Source organism: Semicossyphus pulcher, unplaced genomic scaffold (genome assembly GCF_022749685.1).
Source record: "Semicossyphus pulcher isolate SPU_LCO1_2020_fin unplaced genomic scaffold, fSemPul1.0.p SCAF_12, whole genome shotgun sequence".
Taxonomy (NCBI): Eukaryota; Metazoa; Chordata; class Actinopteri; order Labriformes; family Labridae; genus Semicossyphus; species Semicossyphus pulcher.
In genome coordinates, this window is record NW_027211626.1 from 22,992,606 (window position 1) to 23,018,370 (window position 25,765).

A 25,765-nucleotide genomic window follows, 5' to 3' on the forward strand; every position below is an offset into this window, starting at 1 on the left:
CCATCCGTACAGACAATCAAACAATCCTAACGACTAGCACTGATAATTTAAAGACTCAACATAATTATTATACCATATCATAGTGATCTGGAGTGATCTGAAAAATCCATCAGGCTGGAATCACTCAATCAATATCACATCTAAAGGAGTAAACCCAAGATGAAGTTTTAGATCATTTCTTGATGAAAATAAGTCTTAAGATTTGATTAATCACGTCTAGATCACTTTTAATTCTCTGATTGTTGAGCAGCTCAGATCACCGAGCAGGGAAAATGTCTGTATCACAACACAACAAAATATGATGAAATGATAAGACAACACCTGCACTAAAACATAATCATTCAAAGTAGCTAGGTACATGAACTTAATTACTGCACTTTTTAGGTACTTACTTTGAGTATTTGTATTTCATACTACCTCATACTTGTGCTCTCTACATTTTATAGACAAATTTGTTCAGGTTTTGTTAAAGTTAAAATTATTATGTTGTTTTATATTTTGCTTACATGATGCATCTTCCTGAATAAACGTTCACAATATCAAATTAATTACTTAATGCACAGAATTACTCGAAATCCGAACTGCAAAACAGTGATTCAGCAAAATACCAAAGATACAGCTCTGATCAAACCAAACTCCTATTTAAATGGTTGTGATTTAACATTGCCCTACTGTTCTGTGAAAATGTGCAACTAAGACAAGACCGTAAAGGTATATTTGAGACTGATACGATACTCTGCTAAAGTCGGCACATCGAAAACACATCAAACACGACGCTATTTCTATGTAATGTAATGTAATGTAATATCTATATAACAGGTTCGCATTGCTGTGTCCGTTCCACCGCAGGAGTTTTCAATAGCAAGACACAACGTTTTTAGATTTGTCTTCTGTGTAAAATAAGTAACTCAAATCAGGTTAAATGCATGCCGAATGTTTGACTGGTACTTAAACATCCCAAAGTAAAATAGGTCATGTTTTCACCTTCATCACATTTATAGATACTTATATTAATATATATAAAAGAGGTATATTTTTCAGCGGAGTTCAGCATTTTTTCTCTGCCGGCTCCTGCTGCTCATACCTTGGGGTCCTTCTCGTAGTAATACTGCTGGGTGCGGATCCAGCGGCCCACCAAGTGGTCCCTGACGGTGTGAGCGAAAGCGAAGTAGTAGTCCCGGTGCGTCGCGTATCTCCGCTACGTCTCCCAGCCCGGTAATGCCCCTGACACTGATCTGTCTCTGCTTCTCCTGGTCGGTGAGTGGCGTCGCCATGACTCTACAAAAAACACAACTGGGATGAGAAGCAAAGAGAGGGACGGGTCGATGAAGCTGATCCTGCAGAGAGTGGCAAACACCTGGCATGTAGTCGGAGGACAACACACAGCCCCGCCCACTGAAAACTTTGACAGCATTGAAGTTGATGGGGAGGGAACTTGATAATCAGGGGGCGGGGACCATGTATAGATTGTCTAACAAAGAGGAAGACGTCTCACTTTGACGCTCGCGCAACTTTAGCCCCACTGGCTAAAAGTGATGTGTAATTTATTCTGAGTGACTTATCTTAAGAACAAACCATCTTTGTACTGTTTGCGTCACGACGTAGGCAACATAGCGTCAGGCAATGACACTAGTATTTCCGGGTTTCAGAATAAAACGCCCCCAGTAACAGAGGAAAGTTTTCCTGCGGGTTGGTCGTTAAGTTTGGTGTGTTTTCTGAGCTCAGGTGGGTCAAACTGCTCTGCCTTTTAAAAGGTAACTTATTTGATTAAATTGTGGGGTTTCACTTCGGTTTCTAGGAGTTGTGTTGAAGTTTAAACTGTTTGTCTCTGTATCGTTAGCGTCTGTCTGTCTGTCTGCCTGTCTGAACCCGTCTGATCCTCCCGCACGTGAACCCGGTCCACGTTCAGCCGGTCCAGACCAGAAGGTGAACACTCTCTCTGAACCGGGTTATCCCTGGACCAGCAGAGTCCAGCATAAACCTGCAGTCTGGCTCCGCCATAAGCTGGTCTCACTGGTTTTACTGGTTTCACTGTGAGACTCCAGCAGCTGCTTTAATCCATTTTTTTTATTCAAATGAAAAAAATGACACAAACAAGCATTAATCAGTAGTTAATTAATCAGAGCTGTTAGCTGATGTAAAACAGTCACATCTGAACAGTGGTGGATGTATTACACTCAAGTACAAATGTAACACACTTGTACGTTGAGTATTTCCTTTAATATCTTTCTGCTTCTACACTAACTTTGTCTGACAGCTTTAGTTACTTTACAGATTACAAGTTTTCACTCCCCAAAACAATAGCTAAGAAAGTAAAACACAATTATTTTTCATACGATAACTTCATTTTACTGGTATTATCACATATTTGACCTTTTATTAGTAAAATTATATATGAATACTTCCCCACCACTAGATATGAAGGCCTACAATAATTATTTAATCTGACCTATAATACACAGTAGAAAAAAATATAAGTTTGAAATAAGAATGACAAGTAGTTTTTTGCCTCTATAATGTAAGTAATATTTGTTGTTGGACAAATCAGAGAAAAGCAAGAGAGCACCACATAAGCAGAACTATATACCTATTTCCATAGCTTTATGGGTTTGGCGGAATTCATTCAAATGAATGATTAATAACTGAACCTGAGATCAGTTATCTCTGATGATAATCTCTATGTATCTCTACAATATCTCTATGATATCCAGCAGGATGTCGACCACGTCTCAGAAGCACCGTGATTTTGTCGGCGAACCAATGGGAGACAAATCAGTGACGGCTCTGTCGGGTATTGGAGATGTTCTGGGGAAGAAGCTGGAACAACAGGGCTTCGACAAGGTGCAGAAAGCACACACAAACACACTTTAACGTCACGTCGGTACTGCAAAGTGTCTGCAATGCCCCCACAGTGGTCACAGTCACAACACAAAAACAGTCTCGTGAGGACATGATGAGAGAAAAAATGTTTTTGAAATGATTAATTAAATAATCGTTGCCTTCATTATGGCAGGTAGATAACCAATCATTTTAATTATTGATCAGTCTGAGTATTATTTTCTGCATTGTCTTTAAAATAATAATCTTGCAGATTTTCATCTAAATAAATGTCTGTTAAGTCACTATCTAACATCGAATGAGGTAACACAGTGGTGATTGAGCCTATGGCCCACTGATGAACGGACTGGGTGTCTGTGGCGACTTTCGCGGAGAAAATCACAAGCGGTGCCCAGTTAGTGACGCGTTTTCCATCACCCAGCAGTGTTTGGTCTGCCAGAGAGGGTAGGCGGAGCTAACGCAACTGACACACTTGTGTGTAAAGCGGCTGCTTTTCCAGTCTCTGCAAGTGTTGCGAGTTAACAGTAATCTACTATGGCTGAACAAACAAAGAAAAGATCGATGACTACAGATACGAATATAGAAACAAATTCGACGCTCAGATGAAGCAAACAGTCTAAAAAGGAAAGCGACCGTCAGTGAGGAAAATCAAGAGTTACAACCGGAGCCAACCCTGGACGTCACACATGCGACACTGTCTGGATATCTGGGAAGTGTGCTTCGGCAGTTACTGTTTATCACTATAGGCACCGCCAAAGAGAACGAAACTGAGATCTTCAAGATTTCAACTTTAAAATTCAAATTTAATTTTGAGTTAGCATCAGACATAATTAATTTTGACTAAAGATAGAGCTGAATAAGTTTGGGTTAAAATAAGGATTATTTTTATGATCAATTATTGAAGTTTTAAAATCTTCATATAAAGTTGTCAAATTGTTCAAATACATTTTTTTGGTCCTTTTTTTACAGTTTTTTTTTTTTTTACTTTTTCTTTAGTATTGAGAAGTAGCCTAATTCATACAGCCCCACTTCAAAAAATCCAAACTATCCCTTTAATGTATTTTTTTGTGTACTGTCTTGTGTTTTCAGGCCTACGTGGTTCTGGGTCAGTTCCTGCTGTTGAAGAAAGACCCTGAGATGTTCACCGAGTGGCTGAAAGACGCCTCAGGAGCGAACTCCCGTCAGGCTGGATCCTGCACTCAGTGTTTGAGGGAGTGGTGTGACGCCTTCCTCTGAAACTCCGCCTCCTCGCCTGAGACCCCGCCTCCTGCTGTTCTTCCACTGTTTGCTCGCTTCTTGCTTCTGAAGCTACGATCAGAGCCAATAACTGTCTGTTGGCCACTGCTGGTGCTGTTTCATTGTTTTCAGGTTAATTATCCGCCTCTCTCCTGATGGGCGGCTGTGATGTCACAGCTCCCCGACAGGTGTTTGTTTAGCTGTTTTATGACCTTGTTGCATTGGGTAAAGTTTACATGAATAAAAGCTTTATGTCTGAACAGTTTGTGTGTTAGAGCTTTATTTCTCCATCTGGCACTTTTTAGCATGTGAAATAAATCCTCTTGACCCTCCTGTGACCCCAAAGATTTCTCCAGGGACCTCGCATAAGTGGTTGCGAAAGCACAGACCATAGAGCGCATGTAGCCACCGTTACGTCATCAATGAATGTACTATATGCTTGTTTTTTTTTACTACCGTTTTGAGACCTCCAGTTTGTCTTCCTGGTTTTGGAGCAGAAGTGACCTTTTTTGGACGAGAGGATGGAGCCAGCAGTGGGAGGGTTAAGCAAACCTTAAGTTATCAGTATAATAGCACTAGCTTGGTTAGCAAGGTGTATGTGTAATTCACAGTAACTGCTGTACATTGGGATGCTCGTTTTAGCTAGTGGAAAACCAGTTTAAACAAAATATAGTTGCTAAAGCAATAAACAACCGCCACCTCAGTGCCAACCACAGGTAGCACTTCCTGTCTATTTAGTCTAATTGGGACTATACTTTTCTAAATGAGCATCATGCTGTAATAAAAAAGACTTAAAACTAGTGATTGAGACCATGACCTCATTGTGAAAATGTTTCCTGAGGTAATAACTGAAGTGAGTAGTAGGGTTATCTGTCATAGACTTCAGTAAAATCAGACAGCAACCAGTGAACCAGTCGGCCCTTTCTGCATCCCTTTTCCAAACTGGAGACAACATATAATTCTTAGTAATCTCTATTTCGGATTCTACAGAGAAATGTAGAATCTGTAGGCAGAGACGTGGATTTTAGGGATGGCGAATCTTCTGGTTTCTGTTTGTACTATGCTTGTTGTCTGAGTAGTATTGACCAATCACGTATCAGCAGGCCGTAGAAAAACAGTCCGTGTGGAGAGCAAAAGCAGGCAGAACGTAATCCGCCGTAATGACATCCCGACTCCCATCAGCAGCTATCTGATGATGATTTAGCTTCTTATTCATCTCTATAAACAGATATTTGATGCAAGTAAAGTTAACAACCTATTCTAGATCAAAAATTCAACTTGATAAATTTCCCAAAGTGGTGTCACGAAAGCTGTTCAGATTTCCTGATATCCTTGAATGCATCAGATCAATCTGACCTCCGTTCAACAAACAAGCATTTTAAGAGATGATTTCTTCTCCTCTTGAGGACAGACCTGACAAAGCTTCATTTTTACTTTTTACAGATCTGCATCATGACGTTGAAATTTCTTTTTCTCCATTGCTAGCTCAACCAGATACGCCCGACATGTTCACCGTTGTCCCCAGAGGCTATATCGTGGTCAGACTAAAGCCAATGGATAGATTGACTTCTTATATACAGTCTGTGAAAAAGACTAACTACTAGCTATGCCTATTTTTTATCTTATTTTATTGAAGTCTTTTACTTATTTTTATTCTAGTTGTGTGTTAATTGTTCTGCACCAAAACCACCAAAACAAATTCTTTGTATGTGTAAACCTACTTGGCAATAAACCTGATTCTGATTCTGATGTGTTTTATCACTCAGTGTAAATTTAGCAGTGGTATAAAGAAACAAAGTACATTCAGTACAATTTGAGCTTTTCAAATCTGGACTGCACACAACCTCTGCTCTCACTATACTTTGAGACTGGATCGATAAACTGCAGACTTAAAACCATTACAAAGTCTTTATTTGAAAGTTTAGAAAGGCATTCACGTTTGTTTATTGCAGATTTCGTACCGAACACACACAAATGTTAAAAACAGGAGATCCTTCAGATTTGAAACAATCAGAGTCGCTGTCGCTGAAAACAGAACAGATCAAGTTTGACATCATGAGGTCAGAGACGTTCGCGTGAACATGTGAGGTTTCAGATGACAAACTCATCTTTGTAGCAGTTAAACCAGACCAAATATTAATCTAACGTGAGATATTAAAGCCATTGTCTTCCATTTGAAAGTTACATCAGTCCGTATGATTTCATGTGATCGTGTTAAAATGAACACCACTACATTCTCTTAAAACAGCCTGACATAACGTTTAAGATGAAATCTGGGGTCAAAAGTGCACTGACCAAAGTTGAACTCAGTGAGAGTGAACACACATTAAAATGTATTTTGTGTCCCCTTCAGAGGACACTGGCAAAAACTAAACTCTGTTAGAAACTGTTCCGATTTTTGGCACAAACATTCATAAGTACAAACTATCACCAGATTCACTGTAAAACATGCTGCTTTCAACCTTTATAACACGTAACAAAAGATATAAGAACTTAAATACTGAAGAGAGGATATAAAGATAAAAAGAGCTTAAAACTCTGGTTGTGAACTGATAACGTGCAGCTGTCAGAGGTCGACTGTGGTGAAGAGTGTTTCCATGAGGTCAGTGTTTAAAAAAATAGAGAAGATACGAACATGACTCGTATCTTTAAGTTTAAATTTGAACCTAACTGCAGCAAAGTCCACCTGAAGAGTTTGTAAAGCTGCAGAGCGAGAGCACCTGACTGGCTGCTCAGGTGTGATGTCATGCTGTTAAGTGTGCGTAGCCTGAGAGGCGAAGAGCAGGTACCAAAGTATGTGCTGCTGTTTGCTGGTCTTTGGCATTAGATGATGTTTCTTGCATCCTGCCTTCATGTGGTGTCAAAAATAATCGGACAAATGAGATTCAAACTGTAAAGATTCTTGTGAATGCACCTCAGGTCCAAACAGCACCTCTGAAAGTTGGAGGAAATTTGGTGAATGACTTGGACGTTAGCAAGATGTTAGCAACAGCAGCTTCAGTTGTCCAACATGCGCTGCCTTCAGGTGCAGTGTTGAGTGTAGGTCAGAAGCTTCGTCAGAAGCCGTAGTTCTGGGCATAAAAGCATCTTAGTTCATGGACATTCAGGGTCAGGTTGGTTCTGTTTCTGGTCCAGAGTGACATCACCTGGGGCCGGCCAATAGCAGCAGGGGGTTCAGGTTCAGATGTCAGGCTCTGCACACATGTGAGAGCTGTGGAGTTTTGGTTCTGTATGAGGTCACTGTTCAGTCTGAGGATCTTCAGGAAGCTCACTTAGAGCATTCAGGATGTTTGTGCTATTGTGAGGCTTTTCAAAATAAAAGCTTCAGTGTCCCTTCAATGACTCGATGTAATGAAAAGTCGCTCCAAGAGCCCAGCTGGTTTCCACCTGGTTGATCGTCCTGGCCAGCTGCAACATACACACACAGAGGACAGGTTGATTAAACACACCGCAGCCTGCCTGGTGGTCCACACTCTGGTCCACACTGTGGCGGTCCTCACCTTGAACTGTTTGTGTGGGGGGAATCCAAGCTCCTGCAGCAGGACTGAGATGTAGACCAGGTCCAGACAGAGGAAGGGGCTCTGTGGAGGACTGACGGACAAACCGCTGCACACTGAAACAACACAACAGATTATAGATTACAGCAGATCTACAAAACATGACCTACAGGAAGTGTAGAGCAAGAAGCCCTCCTGCATTCAAATCGGTGTTAAGCTTTGCATGTGTTTATTTGTGGCAACGTTAATATTAATTGCAAAGAAAACAGAATAGGGCCAAATGTCGGAAAACAGATGTTTTCCTCTTCACATCTTTTCTTTTCTCAGACCTGGAATTGACTAAAATCAAATTCAAGACTTTTCCATTCAGTGAAGAAACCCTGATTAAAGACAACGACTGTATGATGTCAGAAAAGTCTTAAGTATAAAGTGCAGTTCAGGGTGTGTACAGCCAGGTGGCGCCCTCTCACCTCTTTTAGCAGCATTGATGTAATCTGACACCTGAATGGTTCCTCCCTTCTTCTCCTCTAAACACAGAAAACATCAGATGAAAGACCACATCATTGGATCCTGGTTTAGATCTTATATGGAAGTAATGTTACATGAGAAACCGAAACCAAAGTTTACATTATCATAACAGTATTTTCCTCTGGTCTGTGTGATTCCTGAACACCTCTGCCTCAGGTTCACTGCTAAACCAGACTTTTCCTAACAGCGTTCATCATCATTGCACGTTCAGATATTTCTTTTTATTACCTGAGGTTAGACCTGCATCAACCAGGATGAGATGGTAACATGACACAGGATCATGGTTTCTACTGATGAACTAAAGTTGGCTTATAAACCAACAGGTGATGTTAACATGTGAAACACAGGAAACCAGGATACTCCAAAAGCTAGATCCTAGATACCAGGATATGTGGCATATCATTTCCACCTGAACAGTGGAAATAAAAAAAACCCCTATCTACTAATTGACTGTCTGTAGAAGCAAAGAAATGTTTGTTTATATTTTCTGCCATGTATTTGGCTTAGTAAGGGATCTGTCCATGTTATTTGTAGAAAGTGAAAAGTTGTCTTTGTATGGAGACACTGCCCGCGTTCCTTCCTTCCTGCGGGGCGGCCCTTTCACTCATTTCGTCTCACCTGGGTATATGTATCAATTCCTTTGTTCTCCTTAGTATGCTGAAGACGGCATAAGAGCTGAAACGTGTTCATCTGTGACCCACATTAAAGTTACTTGATCCTGTGAGTGCCGGAGCTTTCTGTTTTTTTCTGGATTTCATTGTCTGCCGTGCCCCCAAAACAATACTTTCTAACTTATTTTTGGAGTTGTGCGCGCGGGTAAAAAACACAACCCTGGACACAGCTGGTCAGACTCCTGGATGCTGTTATGATCATGTAACAGGAAGATGAAAACAGAATAATGCTAGTGAGCATCTCAACGCTCTGTCTTAGTTTACTGGGACACCTGAACAGAGCAGGGCCATCAGTACCGTTATTTGTAACCTGTGTTTTGCCTGCTGTGACAAGTGAAAATGTCTGCTGGGAGAAGAGCTCTTTTGTCTGTAGTGGCTGACCTGGTCTGTAGTTGATTAATCACTAAATTGTATTGCTGTAAAGTGAGCTTGATGCGAAAAACTGTGTTGGCAGAAACATGAATTATTGTCATCAGATTAAAAAGCTGTGGTAGTCCTAACTTTTGAACCGGACAGATGAACACAGGCCTTATTTCACCTCCCACTCAGAGGTATCTCTAAATACTACAATACCCATGAATCTTAGCCAACTGTAGCCGTAGAAAGACCCGGGGCGGCTGCAGCTCAGTGGTGGAGTCGGTCGCCTCTCAATTGGAAAGTTGGGGGTTCGATCACTGACTGCTACAGTCACATGTCGTGTGTCCTTGTGAAAGACACTGAACCCCAAGTTTCTCACAAAGGCAGAGCATATAAGTACAGTCCATTTACCATTTACCAGTACAAGGTGTGAATCAGAGCTGTAGTGAATTCAAAATGGTTTCCATAGCAAAGAACTTAATCTCTATTTACAGATTCTACATAGTAGAATAGTCTACACAGTAGAATCTGTAGGCAGGGACGTCGATTTCCGGGAAGGCAACTATTCCGGTTTCCGTTTGAACTATGCTTGTAAACCGAGTAATATTGACCAATCACGTATCAGCAGGCTGCGGCGTATGCATAAAAACAGTCCGTGAGAAGAGCAAAAGCAGGCGGAACGTAATCCGCCGTAATGACTTCCCGGCTCCCATCAGCGTCGTCTGACGACGATTTAGCTTCTTATTAATCTCTATAAACAGACACCTGCAGCAAGTTCAGCTAACAATCTGTTCTATATATAAAATTCAACTTGGGATACATTCCCTTGACGCTGTGTCATGAAGGCCGCTGACGGTCAGATTTCCCGACTTCCTCGAATGCATCCGATTGATCCGACCTCCGTTCAACAAACGAGCATTTTAAAAGTTTTCTTCTCCTCTTGAGGACAGACCTGACAAAGCTTGAATTTTTACTCCTTTCAAATCTGAACCATGATGTTGACATTTCGGCAAACATAAGACCCGTTAATAACAAGTCAATCACAAGGAAACGTTTCTCTTTCTGTAACAATGCAGCACGCGGAACAGGAAGTCTTGACGGGAAGTAATTTATCGCTTACCGCCCGGCACGTTCACCGGATCCGAGATTGCAGAGAACTAAACTCATCATGATTCAATCAGAGAGTTTCAGCTCCATCAGAGACTTGAAGAGAGAGAGAGATCTGTAGCCTGCAGGCAAGGTGCAGGGTTTAGCATTAGCATTAGCATTAACGTCCTACCGATGACTCCGAGGTCGACAGCTCGGTCGTAGTAGTAGGAGAAGGCGTAGAAGTCCACGTCTGCTGCCTCTGACGCCTTCGTCACCTTCCTGTACAGAACCTTCTCCACTTTGTTCAGACACGCCTCGTAAACAGGCTCCCCTGAAACAAACACACACAGCCACAAGGTTCCTACACGCTCCAACTGCATGATGGGTAATCCAAAAAACAAAACAAGAAACAACCAATCAAATCCATGCATTGACCGTACCTGCCTTCTGTCCCTTCACAGTGTAGAAGATGTCAGCGTGCTCCCAACTGCCCGAGTACTCTGGAGCAAGGCAGGGGCTGACCAGCTCTGTGCTGCCCCCTACTGCTCACACACACACACACACACACACACACACACAGACACACTGTATTAATATAGCAAATGAAATAGAATTCAAATAAATGATGATTACATAGGGGGAAAAAATATAAGATTCTTCGAAAGATGGAGACTAGAATTAAATGTGTCTGTTATTTTGTCTGGTCTTTGAACATACAGACAGTAAGTCAAACTGTCAGACAGACAGACAGAAGAGAGGGACACACAGACAGGCAGCAGGGTGGATCTGTGCTGCAGCTTCTTACAGCAGCTAAATCGCAGCAACAGCTGGCAGGCAAGGAATTAATCTTGCTGTGTGTTATTAAAAGATTAGATAATGGCTTATTTATCTGAGAGGACGAGGTGGTGGTTGTTGGGGGGGGGGGTATAAAAGGCAGAGATGAAAGCAAATTGAAACTAGAAGAAAAAAAAAGTATGAATGAGGCTGAGGTACGCACAGGGGGAAGCTTCGACACCTCCTAAGACGGCGAGTCGGGCCGACATCAGACCCAGACCCAGATAACTGCAGAGAGAAGACAGGAAATCAGAAGACTGACAAGAATAAATGCTGTGATCAATTTTAAGGGCCTAAAGAAATAAATTAAAGTGTATGTGTTGGTGTGTACCTGTGAGTGTAGACAGTGTGTGTGTTGTTGAACATCTGAAAGGACCTGATGTAATCGATGGGTGAGGTCTGGATGGTTTTCTGCACACAGAAATACAGAGTGATCAGAGATTTGACTCAAAGCTAGCACCATAAGCTAACATAAAGAGCAGCTCCAGTCATGTTCTAAGACATATAAACTACTCTGCTTGAAATGAGTTTTTTCTGCAAAATACGTTTAATCACCTTGTAAAAATCCTCCCAAGGCATCTCCTGCATAGGCCCCGCCCACTATGCAAATGTACAACCGCCCCCGCCGTCTTGAAAACTCAACACGTCGCTTAGTGGCAACTTGTTGAAACTTAGCTAGCTTGAAATTTTGTATTCAGTAGTCGTAACGTTAATGTTAGTAGTCTGTAGTGAGTTTGCAAAAATTACGATGACGGTTACAGCTGGCTCGCTCATCGCCAAAGTGGTTGCCATAGGTTACACATAATGATATGCATAGCGTCACCCCGTCCATTAACGTGTTGTTCAGCCTGTCCTTGGTACACTGCAGTTTAAAAGCAGACGATGACTGCTGTTGTTGTCCCTGATATCCCCACATGGAGATGTTTACAGGGTTAAACACTTCACTGGAGGGGGTCTTTAAGCTAACTCATTTAGCAGCACAGTAACTTCACAGTGATTCTCCAGCTCCAACTCAGCTTGAACACTGTCTGCAGGGTTCATATATGAGCTCACAGAGGTTAAGGAGTCTATATCTGAATGAAGCCTTGTTTCCATTGCAGGGTGCAATAATTGGCCATGTTTGGAAGTCTTTGTTTTTAGGGAAGAAAAATGTTAGGACAGGAGTGCTGAACTCAAATGGAGTTAGTTTGAGGAACTTTGGACAGGGATACAAGCAGACTTTAACGTCACAAGAAAACTCAAAGGCACTCTATTTTAAAAAAATTAAAACTCTCCCTGACTCTTTATTGGCTTTACTGGCCTTAATTATTTGGAGCTACTTTCTTCACTTTGCCAACTGGCGGCGAGGATCTGAGCTGAGAGTCAAGGCGACAGAGTTGATGGCGCCAATGTGATGCAGTCAAACGCCCCTTTAGAAACCAATGAGTGGATCTTGTGTTTTGAGGAATAAGAGTTAGTTGGTTCAAAGACATCAGCCTCTAATCTTTCCTCTCCTTAAACTCCCCCCTCCCATCCCCTTTTAGACCCCTCACTGGAATTATTACAGAGGATCTGCAACACAGCAGCAGACGAGGAGGAGGACGAGGAAAGGAAGGAGGTCTCTGAGAGGAAGGAAAAGAAGCAGAAGAAGAAGAAGATGCAACAGTGGTAAAGGAGGGAGCAGAGAAGGAGATGAAGAAGATGAAGAAGAATCTGCGCTGGCAGCAAAAGAAGCAGAGAACGAAGAATAAGGAGCAGGGGAAACAAGAAGAATCTGCAGAAAGAAAAGAAGGAGAATATCTTGGGTAGCGGTCTGAGCGGAGATCTGACGACATGCTGAACTGCTCTTCAATCCGTCATGTACACAGCCTGACCTACATAACAAACAGCCCCCCCTTCTTTTCTCCCTTTCTACCCCCCCTCCTGATGTGAGGGTGTTTATTTGGGATTAGCGGGGCATTTACAGATTAAAGCCTCTAAGATCGAGCCATCCTGGTAGTTTGACAGAGTCGCCTTCGTTATGACAGAGGAGAGAGAGAGAGAGAGAGAGAGAGAGAGAGAGAGTCTTCCTCTCTCCACCAATCCTCATTATTCTTTCCTCTCTCTTTTAGTTGTGTCTATGCTGAATGATCACCCTCACCTCGTCCTGAGGGCTAAAGGTTATCTGAGTGGAGCCACCCCCCAAATCCAGCATCCCCACTGTGGGCGAGTCAGCACCGTGAAGATCACCTGAAAAGAGAGAGAGAGAGAGGGAGGAAGGGAGGGGCGTCGCGATGGGGGAAGGGGGAGAAAGGAGAGAAAAAATAGACAGATTAGGAAAAACAGAGAGACAGAGAGAGCTGTGGTATAATCCAATAACAGGTTATCACTATTTCTTGTTCCTATTAATCTGTTTTTACACACAGACAGTAAAAAAAAAAACACACAACCTCACAACCACACATGCTTGAAAACACACATTTATTTTTCTACTGCGATCAAGAATATTTTAAAAGAAATGTCATGTCATTTATGAATACGTGTGTAGTTTATATTTTGTATTCTCACCAGTCAGGAAGTTGACAGTGATCCAGGCAGAGATCCCTGAATGGAAAAAAGAAACAGGATTGAATCAACAGGTGAGTAAAATATAGAAACACCTGGCAGCAACAGACTGAATGTAAGAAGTGGATGAAGCCTGGAAGTGAAGCCAAAGCTTAAGTGCATTAAACCTGCATTCTATGTAGTGGCCAGAAGGGGGCGACTCGACTGGCTGCAAAAAGGAGTGACGGTACAGAAGAGGATGAGAGCCTTCTTCTCTGTGTATCACCTCAGTTAACATTTACCTATTGAGTTTATGGTCTCAATCACTAGTTTTAAGTCTTTATCAATAAAACATGATGTTTATTTTGTAGACTGTGGTTTGCTGCTTCAGGGCGAGGCTACCTTGTGATAAGTCGATAACACAGCGACCAGTCAATCAGAATAGAAGCTAGCAATCTCTGTCCACCCTCTTGTCCAAATATGGTCACTTTTGGCTTTAAAAAAAAAAAAGATGTTGCCAAAATGAGGCTTTAAAACAGGGGCCCACAAACCAATGGAAAACTGAAGCTACAGTGGGCACAGGCTAAACCAAAGCAGGACAATAGGATGTATATTTCCTGGTCTGATGATACTTCATTTATGATCATCAGGGTCAGTCAGAGTTTGGTGGATTGCATCCATCCTGCCCTGTATCAGCAGGCCAGGCTGCTTCTGATGTGATGGTGTGGTGATCTGCACATTTTCGCCCCCTCAGAACCAACTGAGTATTATTTGAACACCTGAACATGCCTCAGTGTTTTTGCTGACCGTGTCCATCTCTGTATGAACCTACTCACAGCAGGATAATGACCATGTCACAAATCTCAAACTGTTTTCTTGAACACGTAAGTGAATTCATTTGAGCTTCCCCCTAAAAGTCGACGATTCAAGTGTTAGGGTGAAAAGACCCGATCTGTGCATGTTTAGCTGTGTCTTTGTGCACAGAGCAGGATGTAAATGAGTCCTCAGCGGTCACAAGGTTTTTAACATGAGCAGAATTATCCGAGGTCTCCTCCTCTCCAAAACAAACAATTATGTAGATCACATCCAGTGAAAATAGAATAAAAGTTTCTTTTCTAGTCTGACTTCCTTCAGCGCTCTTTAGCTTTGGGGGGGCTGAAGATTAGCTGCCACAAGTTTCATCTCAGTTCTTTTCTCTGATCACTTAAGATCCAGACGTCTGCTGATTCAAATCTCTCATCTGGTTAAACAATGTAGATAAAAAAACAAACAAACTGTGACATGACTTGAAGTTTTAAGAAAGAAGGCAGCTGGTAATGATCAGGCTGACAGCCATCGCCTGCGGGAAACTCTTATAAGTCTGCATCCCACAGGTAAAAGAAATCACTGAGCCCTTTTTACACTACCATTCCACCTCAGCGCCGTAACAACGCTCTGCCGTCATGCAGCCTTTGTCATTTCACATTAGACCAAGCCATGCCGGCGTGAAGCCGCCTCAGTGACTGTTTTTACAGCGTTCCAGCGCTGCGGAAGCAAAGCATGCGCGAGGTGTAATACACACACACATGGCGCTGTTCAGTCCTGCTGGCTCCGCTGTTTCGCCTCTGTTACTACCTCCGATGCCGGCTTAGAGGCGGAACGACTTCGCCCCACCATCCTGCCTCCGTGCGTTCTACATAGAAGACGGAACATCATGTAGGCGTAATAATCCCGCCTTGAACTGGCAATGTAAAAAGGGGTAAAGCTTCATACTGAAAAGCCAAATCTGATTCTGCTGACTAAATTCTGAATCAGGTTAAGACCCCCACTGTAATTTAATGTACTCAAAATGCTTCCACAGTTACCAGATTCTAGTCCGACAGAAAACCTCTGTGATGTGGTGGAATAGAAGATTTGAATCATGAAAGTGCTGTGAGATTATTTCAATATGGACAACTATCTCTGAGGAATGTCTTCAGCGCCTTATTCATTGTCTGCCACGAAGAATTAAGGAAGGGCAAAAGGGGTCCAACCTGGTGCAATATGTCTTGAATGAAAGCTTGACACGGACCTTTTGGTTCAGTGTTTCCTTCGACTTAAACTGATTTTCTTTTTCTAATTTGCACCAACCCCGTGCTTCTTGTTAAGGAACGTCCATGGAAATTCTTAGGACATCAGAGGCCTGTATGTAAAACGTCACCCAACACTGTTTTAACTACTTTTCTGCTAATTGACTGATCAATATGAACGATAGTGCCCTCCTCCTGTGTTCCTATGTATGGGGGTTTGTAGAAGCAGCGTAAAACAAATGATTTCCGAATGAAACTAAAGTCCAAGCTAAAGATATAAAGAGGAATATGCTGTGAGCTCTCTGAGGGTCGGCTCATTCAGGTCAAATCAAAGACGACATTAGCGTCTGTGGCAGAATATTTGCACTCAGCTGCATGCATTAGTGCCTTTTACCAGCGACCTCTGACCTGGTCTGCATGCAGAAGTGGGTGATTAAAGGGCTTGATAGAAACTGTATCATAGAAGCTTTACTGTAAAACTCTTAGGCAGAGACACTAAGAAGCAATTGCCAAACAAAACAAACAAGTACGCAGAGAGACTCGGCTTTAGGTCGGGAGGCTAAACACCGGCACTTAGCACCCTGCGGCCCCCCCACTAACCACTCAGAGATCTGCATTAACAATAAGTCGCCTCCATTCAGGACGATCGGAGGGTAATCTCAGCGAGGGATAAGCATCCGGGCAAAGAACGGCAAAATATCTGTGCGATAATAAGGCTGATGGAAGCCGGTTAGACTCCTGAAAGGACCGGCGTGGCAGCGATGGCGGAGGAATCTGTCCATTAGTGGCTCGCTGACTGGACGAAAAGTGGAGCGGGATAAGAAGTTAATTCACTAATCATCAAAAGATGAGCGGAGTAACGATCTGATCCCACTCAGAGGGAAGGAGAAAACATTTCAGCTTCAGAAATAAACTGAGAGGGGGGGAGATAATCGTCCTCCCTCCCTCCCCCTTTAAGATTAAGTGGGACATTATCCCACATGGCCATAATTGCTTGTATGAACTACTTTAAAAGGATTGGATTATATGTGGGAGAGCTTGGGGTCCATACAGAGCGAGCATTTAAAACACAGAACCTACATGTGATTCCTATATATATCCACCAACAATGGTATTAGTGCGGCCGAGCTCATGGTGATGGCAGAGAAGAAGAGAGGTCACAGCAAGGCCGAAACTCTGACCCGCCAATAAGGAGGAGGGACGGCTGGATAATGGGCCCTAAACATCTGGACATGCTGGAGCTGAGGGGTCCACATCTGGATCCAGCAGGGATGATATCAATACTCGAGTTGAGGAAGCCGTCAATCATTGAATGTTCATTCTGCAATTCTATCAAGACGGGAAAAACCCTGAAGGAAGTTTATACCCATTTCCCACCTAAATTTAGCGTGTTGACAGGGAACTCGGAAAGACCCGCTTTTAAATGCCGATTGTCTCTTTTCCCATTGCCAGTGAACGACACTCCCGTCGGTCTCTTTTCTGCTGCGTCACCGTCTGACGTCACAAACGCGCTGGAGACAGGGTTAGTAAACAGTGAAGATGTTACGGTGGTTAGGTCTTTATTGTATCTATTACTCATTGAGTCTGTTTAGCAAACTTGGCCCCGACAAATTTGGAACGATGTTCGAGCGCTGCTCGGACGGAGACGAGCAGAGTTTGTTGCTGAGATGAAGGAGGAGTCGCAGAAGTTACCGACAGATCATAGCATCGCGCCGGAAAGAGGATGGAGATCAGCGTGTCAACACGGGTTTTGTGATCCCATCAATGCAGATCGGACTAGAGGTGATTACCCGGGTCTACTGCAGAGTCATTTGACCCGGGTCTGAATGCCGTTTGTAACCTTTCCCATTAAGCTAAAAAAGGCAGGTGTTAGCGGGTTTTTTGTCCAGTGGGAAAGCGACTTTAAAGAATCTGATTTCCAACCTTCTTTCTCTGTCAGCATATAGTGTGAAAAATTCCTTTACTGCTGTTTTTCAGCATTAGTGCAGGCATTTGACGAGAATTAGTATCCGGTAGAAAGAATGAGGTTATGGGCGAGGATATGTCTTACAGTGATGTGGCTGACTGGATATTCAGCCACTTTTATTCCAGCCAAAGAACATTTGAAGAAATGCAGCAGAGCAAGTCAAGGCTGTCGCAAAGTGCAAAGCATCCTGGTACATGTAGACACCGCTGGCCCGGCTCCACAAGCAGGAGAACTCTAAATTTAATTTTAATTGTGAGCAGTTAATTTGATTAAAAATTTAACATGTACATTGTGTCTACGTGTTTGTGTTAGTGCATGGTGTGTCATCTAGGCCGGAGGTCTCATCCACATGTGCTACTGGTTGGAACACATTGATTGGTGCGCAGCAGGAACGATCCACCAATAAGGAGAGAGCACCCGCCAACTCCCCCCTTTAAGCACCTGTGCAGCTTGTCATGGAGGCACACCAGCTCACCGTCTTTGCCTCTCGTGTTGTTAGCTTTTCTAATTGTTAGTGAATCAGTCTTCTAAGAGGCACGCGTTCTGTCCGGACTGGGCTCGGGCTATTTTAGGATTCACACGCTCACTTATGATCATTTGTTTGTTAGACACACTAGGTTTAGGGGTGCTGTTCACTTGTTGTTTAGTTCGGGGATAGTGAGAGAGATTTTTTACCTTACTTCAGAGTCCTCTTTTTGTTCTACTTATTTATTGATTTGAGCAGCACCCACAGGCCCTTTCAGTCACATTTGTTATTGTCAATTAATTTGATTTCTTTGCAAATAAATAACTTTTGCTGTACCAAGAACAGTTGTTTTTTTTGTTGCTTCCCTTATCCCTCACGAGCTGGGTCGTACAGATACGGACACCACACTGCACTTCTCCTGTATTATGAGTGATGATTAAGAGGGAATATTTTAATATGGAAAATCCTGCTCATTAAGCCTTTCATTACTAATAACGGTTTGTGCTGCTGTGTGTTTAGTGCCCTTTTCTGTTTCGTTTGAAGGTGAGAAATTAAAAACAAAGAAATTTAAAAATAATTTGTTCCTAGCACTTTTTTTTTGGTTGCCGTGGTAATGAAACAGGTATCGAGTATTGTTTTTTTTACTAGTATCGTATCAAAGTTTGAAATACTGTTATCGTGACAACATGAGTCGTCATCTAATTTGTAATCCTCCATATTGTTTAATCCTCCATGTTGGCGGTGTTCGTTGGGGAAATCAGAGCGGGACCTCTGAGGGTTTTCTGTGTAGTGACACATCTGAGCTGCTTCACAGATTAAACAAATGAAATGATGAGGAGCTGTGGAGCGCAAATTCTCTGTAATCTAATAAACTTATAAAGAGATGAGGATCATGTTCAGAACAAGACCTTACGAGAGTTCACCGAGCATCCATAAACTCTTTACTGTCCAGGAAAATGGACCATTCATGTTTCTGCATTCACGCTGAACATTAGAGCTACTTTAAAGACAGTGTACCTTCATCAGTGCCGTCCATGATGGATACGCTGTCGTCTCTGGACAGAAACGGAGACTCCAGAAACACCGCTCTGACCTGGACACAAAGCAAAAACACTACACTGTAAAAAAGCTCGGTTACAAGTCATAGCCCTGCATTGAAGATGTGACTACACTAAATATATGAAAAGTAATCAAAATGTTATTAAAGTATTCAAAGCTGAAAAATGTTCCACTATAAAAAAAATCTATCATTACCCTATTATTACTCATGCATTAATTAAAAAGGATGTTACTATAAAGACAGTTGAAATGAAGCTCAACTTTAAAGGGGGGCTAACTCAAGCTTCATATTTCACTCTGTGATACCTGTGGAGTAGCTTAGCATCATTTACAGATAAAAAACTCTGTGCAGGCCCTCATACAGCCTTTGCCTGAAACGACTCAGTCAGCTCTGTCCCTTTGTTACGTGCCGTAGTTTTGTGTTGTGTTTCTCTCTCCTGTTTGCTCCTCAGGTGCTGCTCTCCCTTCACTGCAGGTGATTAAGCTCACCCGTTTCACATTCAGCAATCAGGCAGGAGTATAAAGAGCAGCAGAGAGGACACAGCGAGAGCCAGTGGGCCATTCGGCTGTGTGTGTGACAGACGTCTTCGTGTTCAGGTTTACTCCTTCAGTGGAAGGAGGGCGTTTCTTCGAGGCCTTAGTGTTTATTGTTATTTGCAGTTTTTGGTTTATAGTGTTTTGTCTTATAGAACAGCTTCTCTTTTGTTTAGAAGAAGCTCGCTTTGTGTTTCCTTTTTGCTTTAGTTTGTTAATAAACTCCTTCAACTTTGCCTATACTTTGTTCATCCCTTCTTTTTCCTGGGTTTTAATTTATTGTTACTCCCCTCATCCCCTAGCCCATTCAGGGGAACGTAACACCCTTTAAGAAACCCCGCCCCTACCAGGCCGCTTTCTTCTGATTGGCCAGCTCTCCGAAGCCTGCTTTTACCTACAGATTTGAAACTTCATCCACGTTTAGCATGGACATCCAACATTGTAACATCATATACACAGCATGTCTTAAAATGTGAAACAGCATAATACCCCCTCTTTATCTATTAAAATTATTATATATATATATTATTATATTTAAAGTAAAGAAAACAAGTAATGCCTCATCTCATCAAAACATATGAATTTACTCATGTACTCAGCCGCTTCTCACAACAAGGCGGTCCATTTAAATTCCTTCTCACTCCTCACTGCTACACTGAAGCCTTTTGCCCACTCTGTATACCAAGGGGAGGGGGGGGGTTCTTGCATTGCGTTCCCTGGAAAGCCGTAGCATGCTGAGCGGAGCTATCAGTGCCAAGCATTAGCATAACTGTATTTCCTTTTGGCAATAAATGGTTGAATCTGTGACGAGAGTGTTTCTGACTGAAATGTAGTGCAGTGAAAAGTACAATGTTTTCATCCCACATGTAGCGGAAGTAGAAAGATTCAAGTAAAGTACACACCTTAAGTTTGTACAGTCCTCAAACATATATATATATATATGTATATACTATTTAGCATCGTAAATCACTACAGCACAGAATATAAAATCTAGTATAGTTTGAGCATGAAGTATTGTGCACGTATTACATTATATTTTAATATCATAATATTTTAACTCACACAATAATTGAGTAAAAGCTAATGCCCCCCCCTCCCTCTGTACATAATCAGCTCTGTGTTTGGCTGCATCAGGAGGAGTTTGATAATAAGAGCAAAGCTTCAGATTAAATCACATTTTGGCTGACTGCTGTAGTCCTGTTATTACTGATTACTTAAAAGCTATGTTTTTGGCCATGATGATGATTATGATGATGATGATGAAGATGTGGTGCGGCAGAGGAGGGAGGCATTAGCTGCCTATGAGGATATTAGCTAAAGTAACTCACTTGCATAATGCAGAGCAGCTGAATTTGATCCAGATCACAGGAAAGAAGAACTCGAGGAGGTTATTGATCATTGCATACTCCACCTGATTATTTTAAATACCATAACAACAAAACATTGTGCTGCTGTCACTTCTGCTACTGCCCGCTACTGTCCCTCCATGGTCAGGTGCGTTTTATTTTGCAAAACAACCCAAGTGAGTCAGATTCAGGTTCAGCAGGTAAACTAGATGCTGTCAGTGTCTCACCCTGTCCAACAGGTGTTTGGCCTTCTCTCCGGGCAGCAGGCGGAGGCCAGCTGTGGCCTTTAAGACCACAGGGGTGACGGTCCACACGGAGGGTGGGACGCTGGACTTCGCCACCTCCAGAAGCTCCTCGATTCCCGCTGTACACTGGACACACACGGGGGAGTAATATACAGTATATCACTGGATTCATTTGACACTGAGGAGAACTTAAGAACATAATAAGTCTGTTTTTCTTTGGATTTATGGAAATGTATTCTGGATTGAAACCTGAGACAATGATATGCTAGACAAGTGGAAGTCAAACAAGAAATTGATTAGCAAAATTTTGGCCACTTACATTCATATATTAATTTGAAATTCACTTGAACTGCAATCTTATCCCTTCTAGTACAATTAGGTTGCTTAAGCGTAGAGATGTCAGCTGTACCTGCTCTGGATCATCAGCGTATGCAGACAGACCAGGTTTGATGGCTCTGAATGTCTCGTGGGACAGCTTCGGAGCTTCTGCAGGAAATAAGACAAACGTATAAAACATTTTTTTACAACTTTTAACAGAAACTGCGGGTTAAAAGATAATAAAGAGCTCATATTTTCTCCACTTGTCTGAAATAATCAAAGACTTAATAATTGGGATCTGTGCCGACATTTGAGCTGTCATTAAGCTCTTAATGACAATCCCAGTCTGCATAACTAACAGGTGCTGCCATTAGTCCGGTTAGCTCTGATGCTAACAAAGGAGCCAAAACAGCACTCAGCCTGTGTGATTTAGCTTAGCCGTTAAATGCGATAACGAAGGCATTTGGACTGAGCTCTGCAGGAAACTTTCTCTAAGCCTAATAAACCTAAAACCTCTAAAACGCAGTAATGAGTTTGTGTCCATTTTGACTCTGGCAGCAGCTCCACAGCAGAGCACGACTTACAGGCTGAAAGCTCCTCTTGTCTGCTGGGATTTACATCTGGTAATTAATGTTTGGGGCCAACATGTGTGGATTTTAAATACACTAAAAGCAACTCAGTGAGGTCTGCTTTACAAACATCTCAGTTTAATCTGAAAGAATCCATATAAATCCATTTAGCATCGATTATAGAGGTTTAACTTCTGATATCCTGATTAATATCTGGAATAAATATCAGTCTCGGTTCCAAACATCTGATCCAGCCTTCAGGATCTGAGTGGTTCAGTTTAGTATCACTTTTGTTGATTTGTTTCACAGACAGGGAGCCTACAAGGCTGCACAGGCTGCACAGGCAACAAGGGGGCAAAAAATGAAGTGACACACAAACATTGTCATTATTTAGAGATAAAGAAACTATCAGGAAATATATATGTATCTTACATCATATTATTATGCTAACACAGGCTACACAAAGTATGAAGTAGTATGAAGTATGAACCAGCAGCTCAGGTTAAAAACACAGAATAAGCACAAGAGGAATGTTGGGATACAAAATAAAATAAACAATTCTGTTGCATATAAAAAAGTAATATGAGCATTAACAATAAGAAACGTGTCTGGGTTCATATGAAGTAATTATGGCATTAAAACAACAAATGAAAACCTGAAATTATAGTAATGTTAGTTTTAAAAAACAATAATTTTGGTATAAAGTAGAGATAGACGATATGGTTTTTTCAGGGCCGATACCGATACGGATTATTAGTAGTCAAGGAGGCCGATAACCGATATTTGGAGCCGATATTTATTTGCAGTAAACTTTGTTTAAATGCCTTTAAGCATATGTTTATTAAACAAACAAACAAAAAGCGCAGGGAGTTCCCAGGGTCAGCAGCATCTCTTATAAAGTTAACTGAAAATTTAAATAAATAAATAACTTCCTGAAGTTTTATAAAGTAAATAAAACAAAGTTAAATAAAATTTGCAAAGAAATGAACTTTTTCTCCTCTCCGCCGTGTGTGTGAGCACTCTGCATGCACAGCTTTCACTGCTGATTGGCTGTTACCCGCGCCATGGCTCTGCGTGTAACCAATCAGTGCTGTGGGTGGGACAGTGCTGGAGACAGAGTAGTGACTGCAGACAGAGAGGCGCGGCTGCATCAGAGCCAAAATAACCCAGTTTTAAATTGATCTCTTATCGCTGATGCCGATATGCGTCAAAATGTCGTATATCGGCGCCGATAATCGGTCTATCCCTAGTATAAAGCACTTAAAAAGTAACACTAGCAGAAAGAATAAGCAAGTAACGTCAGCATAAAAAAAACAAAAACAAGGTTAGTGTGCAGTTTCTGCTGTTTGCCTGCTGCTCTAGAGGAGCAGAGAGGCTGTTACTATATTTGTGACATAAGCATATTTAAAAGCCTGTTGTGTCTTTAGAATATATCAGACACAGTCTGAAAGAATGCTGTGAAAGTGCCCTCATGGATGCAGCTGTCGTAGATAAGAAATGATAAAGCGCCCTCTGGGTGGCCTTCCAGCGGATAGCTGATACATGTTAGAAAATAATTTTACATCTGCAAACTCCTACAATGTGCTCTCATGATATGCCTCTATAGACACAACGTTGTTGTTCTTCATCAGAACTTTCTGCATGCTGGTACCCCATGGCATACAGCGGTGATTAAATTGGCTTGTATCTGAATGGAGTTTGGTCTGAAACCTCATAACTGCTCTGATTCCTGCAAAAGGACATTAAATTCTTCCATCTGTCCTCTACGTTACCTTTGTTCTCTATCTGGAACTTGAAGATGTGAATTCTGGTCCCGGTGCTCCCGGCATCAAACATGATGCCATATTGGAAAATCCGTCCAGTGGAGACGGGCTTATCACCTCCAAACTGGGCTGAGTCGTGGCGGTGGTGTGGAGGTAGTCTGTAGGCCTCAGGCTTTGTGGCGGTGTAGTGCCGCTTCACAAACATCAGGTAAGCGAGCAGGCAGCCCACACAGAGAAAAACTCCAGCCAGCTTTGGTCTCTTCATCGCGACTCATTCTGTGTGGAGCTACAAGAGATGCGTCCTGAGAGCCTGCTGGCAAGATCAAATAAGGTGCTTCATTATTCATAACAAACAAGACACGTATCCACTACTCCTACAAACTGTAACTGATGCAGTTTAAATTTGTCTGTCTAATTGTTGTTAAACATTATCTAATAGATTTCTTTTTTACTTGTCCTACATTTTATCAAGTAAACCAAGGGCATCTGTGACTTTTATTTTCAATACATATGAGAATGTGAAATAACCATATCATTAGTGAAAAATCTATTGCAGACCTATCAGAATAACTGTTTGCTGATTTGGTTTCAATTTTATGCCACTTTCCACTTGGCACCTACCTAAATAATACATTGAGACATGTGTTTGTTTGGTTCAAAGTTTTGTATTAAAGATAAAAGCTAAATGATCCAACATTAAATTGCTGAATATTTAAATTGAGACTTTTTAAAAGTTAGTAATACTTAGTTTCTTCGAGAAATTACAGAAAATTAGTCATCATTAAATTTTGCCTTGATGTAACCTGATATTAAATCAGCAGATAATTGAGTGGAGTTGGGCATAGAATAATATCAGTTGCGATGTGAAGTGAGTAGCTAGAACAGGACTACAACACACTAAAGTTGTTTCAGACGTTATTAAGATATCTTGAGAGAAGGAACAACAATAGACTGGAAGGTTGTTTAGATTTCAAGATGCTAACGCAATTAGCCGGTTAGCTTGAAGGCGATAAACTTACAAAAGACTAGCCTCTCGCCGGTCAAACAGCGGTTTCTGGCACAGAACAAACCGCGATAATATATGTTTACGTACCGAGTCCAAACCGTCAGCCGCTGCTCCGTTATAAAAACAGTTTCTTCACTTTTGTCTCCATTCTTCTCTTTACTACTGGACTCTAATGTCAACAGCACGGCGCGGTCTGATGACGTCACACTGAAGGGCGGCGGTAACGTGGCCGAAAACACGAGAGCGCAAGAAAACTTTTGTTTTATTAAATATATAAATAAACAAATAAACAAAATTGATGCCTATACAATTGTTTATGGATTACATTTAAATGCAAAAATAAAAACAAGGACAGCCCACCCTATTTTTGTTCCCTCTTAAATAAAAATAATTGCTTTATAAATCACATTAGCATTATAATATTTATTATATCTGTGCTGAAAAGATATTTGCTTATGCAAACAAAATAAAACTGTATATTTACTGATTTTGAAAAAAAAAAAGTGCTGTTTGTTACCTCCTTCCTCGCCAGAGGATGAACCCTTTACATTTAAATGACCCCTTGATCTTTTCCTGTAGCACCCCCCTCAGGACAAACTTTATGTTTAGCTGCACTGCTGATCAGACTGTATTTAAACATCTGACTGTAATGTATCCTGCATCCTGTAGGGCATGCTAGCAGGACTGCAAACTGCCTGCTTCTCAAATAAAAGTATGAAAAATAAATTTCCCTCGTCTTTCTCTCTGCGTCTGTCAGCAGCAGCTGTGCGAGGCCACTCATCACCCTTTTAACCTGCAGCAGCCAATCAGACACAGCGGTGTGTGTGATGAGGGTCTGTGGGGAATCTGGTGGGAGGAAGCTGCTCCATTGATTGCAGAGAGTGGGCAGTGAA

The 25,765-nt window shown here is 41.8% G+C and overlaps 2 protein-coding genes across 7 annotated transcripts; one reads left to right on the top strand and one right to left on the bottom strand.

The window, feature by feature from the left end:
- The first annotated feature begins 1,648 nt into the window (after window positions 1–1,648).
- Window positions 1,649–4,334, top strand: LOC138588602 (barrier-to-autointegration factor-like). 6 transcript variants are annotated; one of them, XM_069658815.1, is made up of 4 exons: window positions 1,649–1,725; window positions 1,841–1,926; window positions 2,712–2,841; window positions 3,928–4,334. In XM_069658815.1, the coding sequence occupies exons 3-4, from the start codon at window positions 2,716–2,718 to the stop codon at window positions 4,072–4,074; spliced, it is 273 nt and encodes a 90-aa protein (XP_069514916.1). In that variant the 5' UTR covers window positions 1,649–1,725; window positions 1,841–1,926; window positions 2,712–2,715; the 3' UTR covers window positions 4,075–4,334. The 6 variants fall into 6 exon arrangements, with proteins under 6 accessions (XP_069514916.1, XP_069514918.1, XP_069514917.1 ...); XM_069658817.1 differs by having other exon boundaries at window positions 2,715–2,841; XM_069658816.1 differs by having other exon boundaries at window positions 1,659–1,754.
- Window positions 4,335–5,978: 1,644 nt separating this feature from the next.
- On the bottom strand, window positions 5,979–25,046 carry entpd6 (ectonucleoside triphosphate diphosphohydrolase 6). Its single transcript, XM_069658543.1, has 14 exons — window positions 24,960–25,046; window positions 23,876–24,176; window positions 21,626–21,702; window positions 21,199–21,342; window positions 19,050–19,125; window positions 13,577–13,612; window positions 13,170–13,258; window positions 11,382–11,461; window positions 11,214–11,278; window positions 10,657–10,758; window positions 10,407–10,547; window positions 8,042–8,098; window positions 7,575–7,687; window positions 5,979–7,482 (listed from the first exon to the last, which is right to left on the bottom strand). Exons 2-14 carry the CDS (start codon window positions 24,129–24,131, stop codon window positions 7,399–7,401), a joined length of 1,320 nt encoding a protein of 439 aa, XP_069514644.1. The 5' UTR covers window positions 24,132–24,176; window positions 24,960–25,046; the 3' UTR covers window positions 5,979–7,398.
- Between the last annotated feature and the right edge of the window lie 719 nt (window positions 25,047–25,765).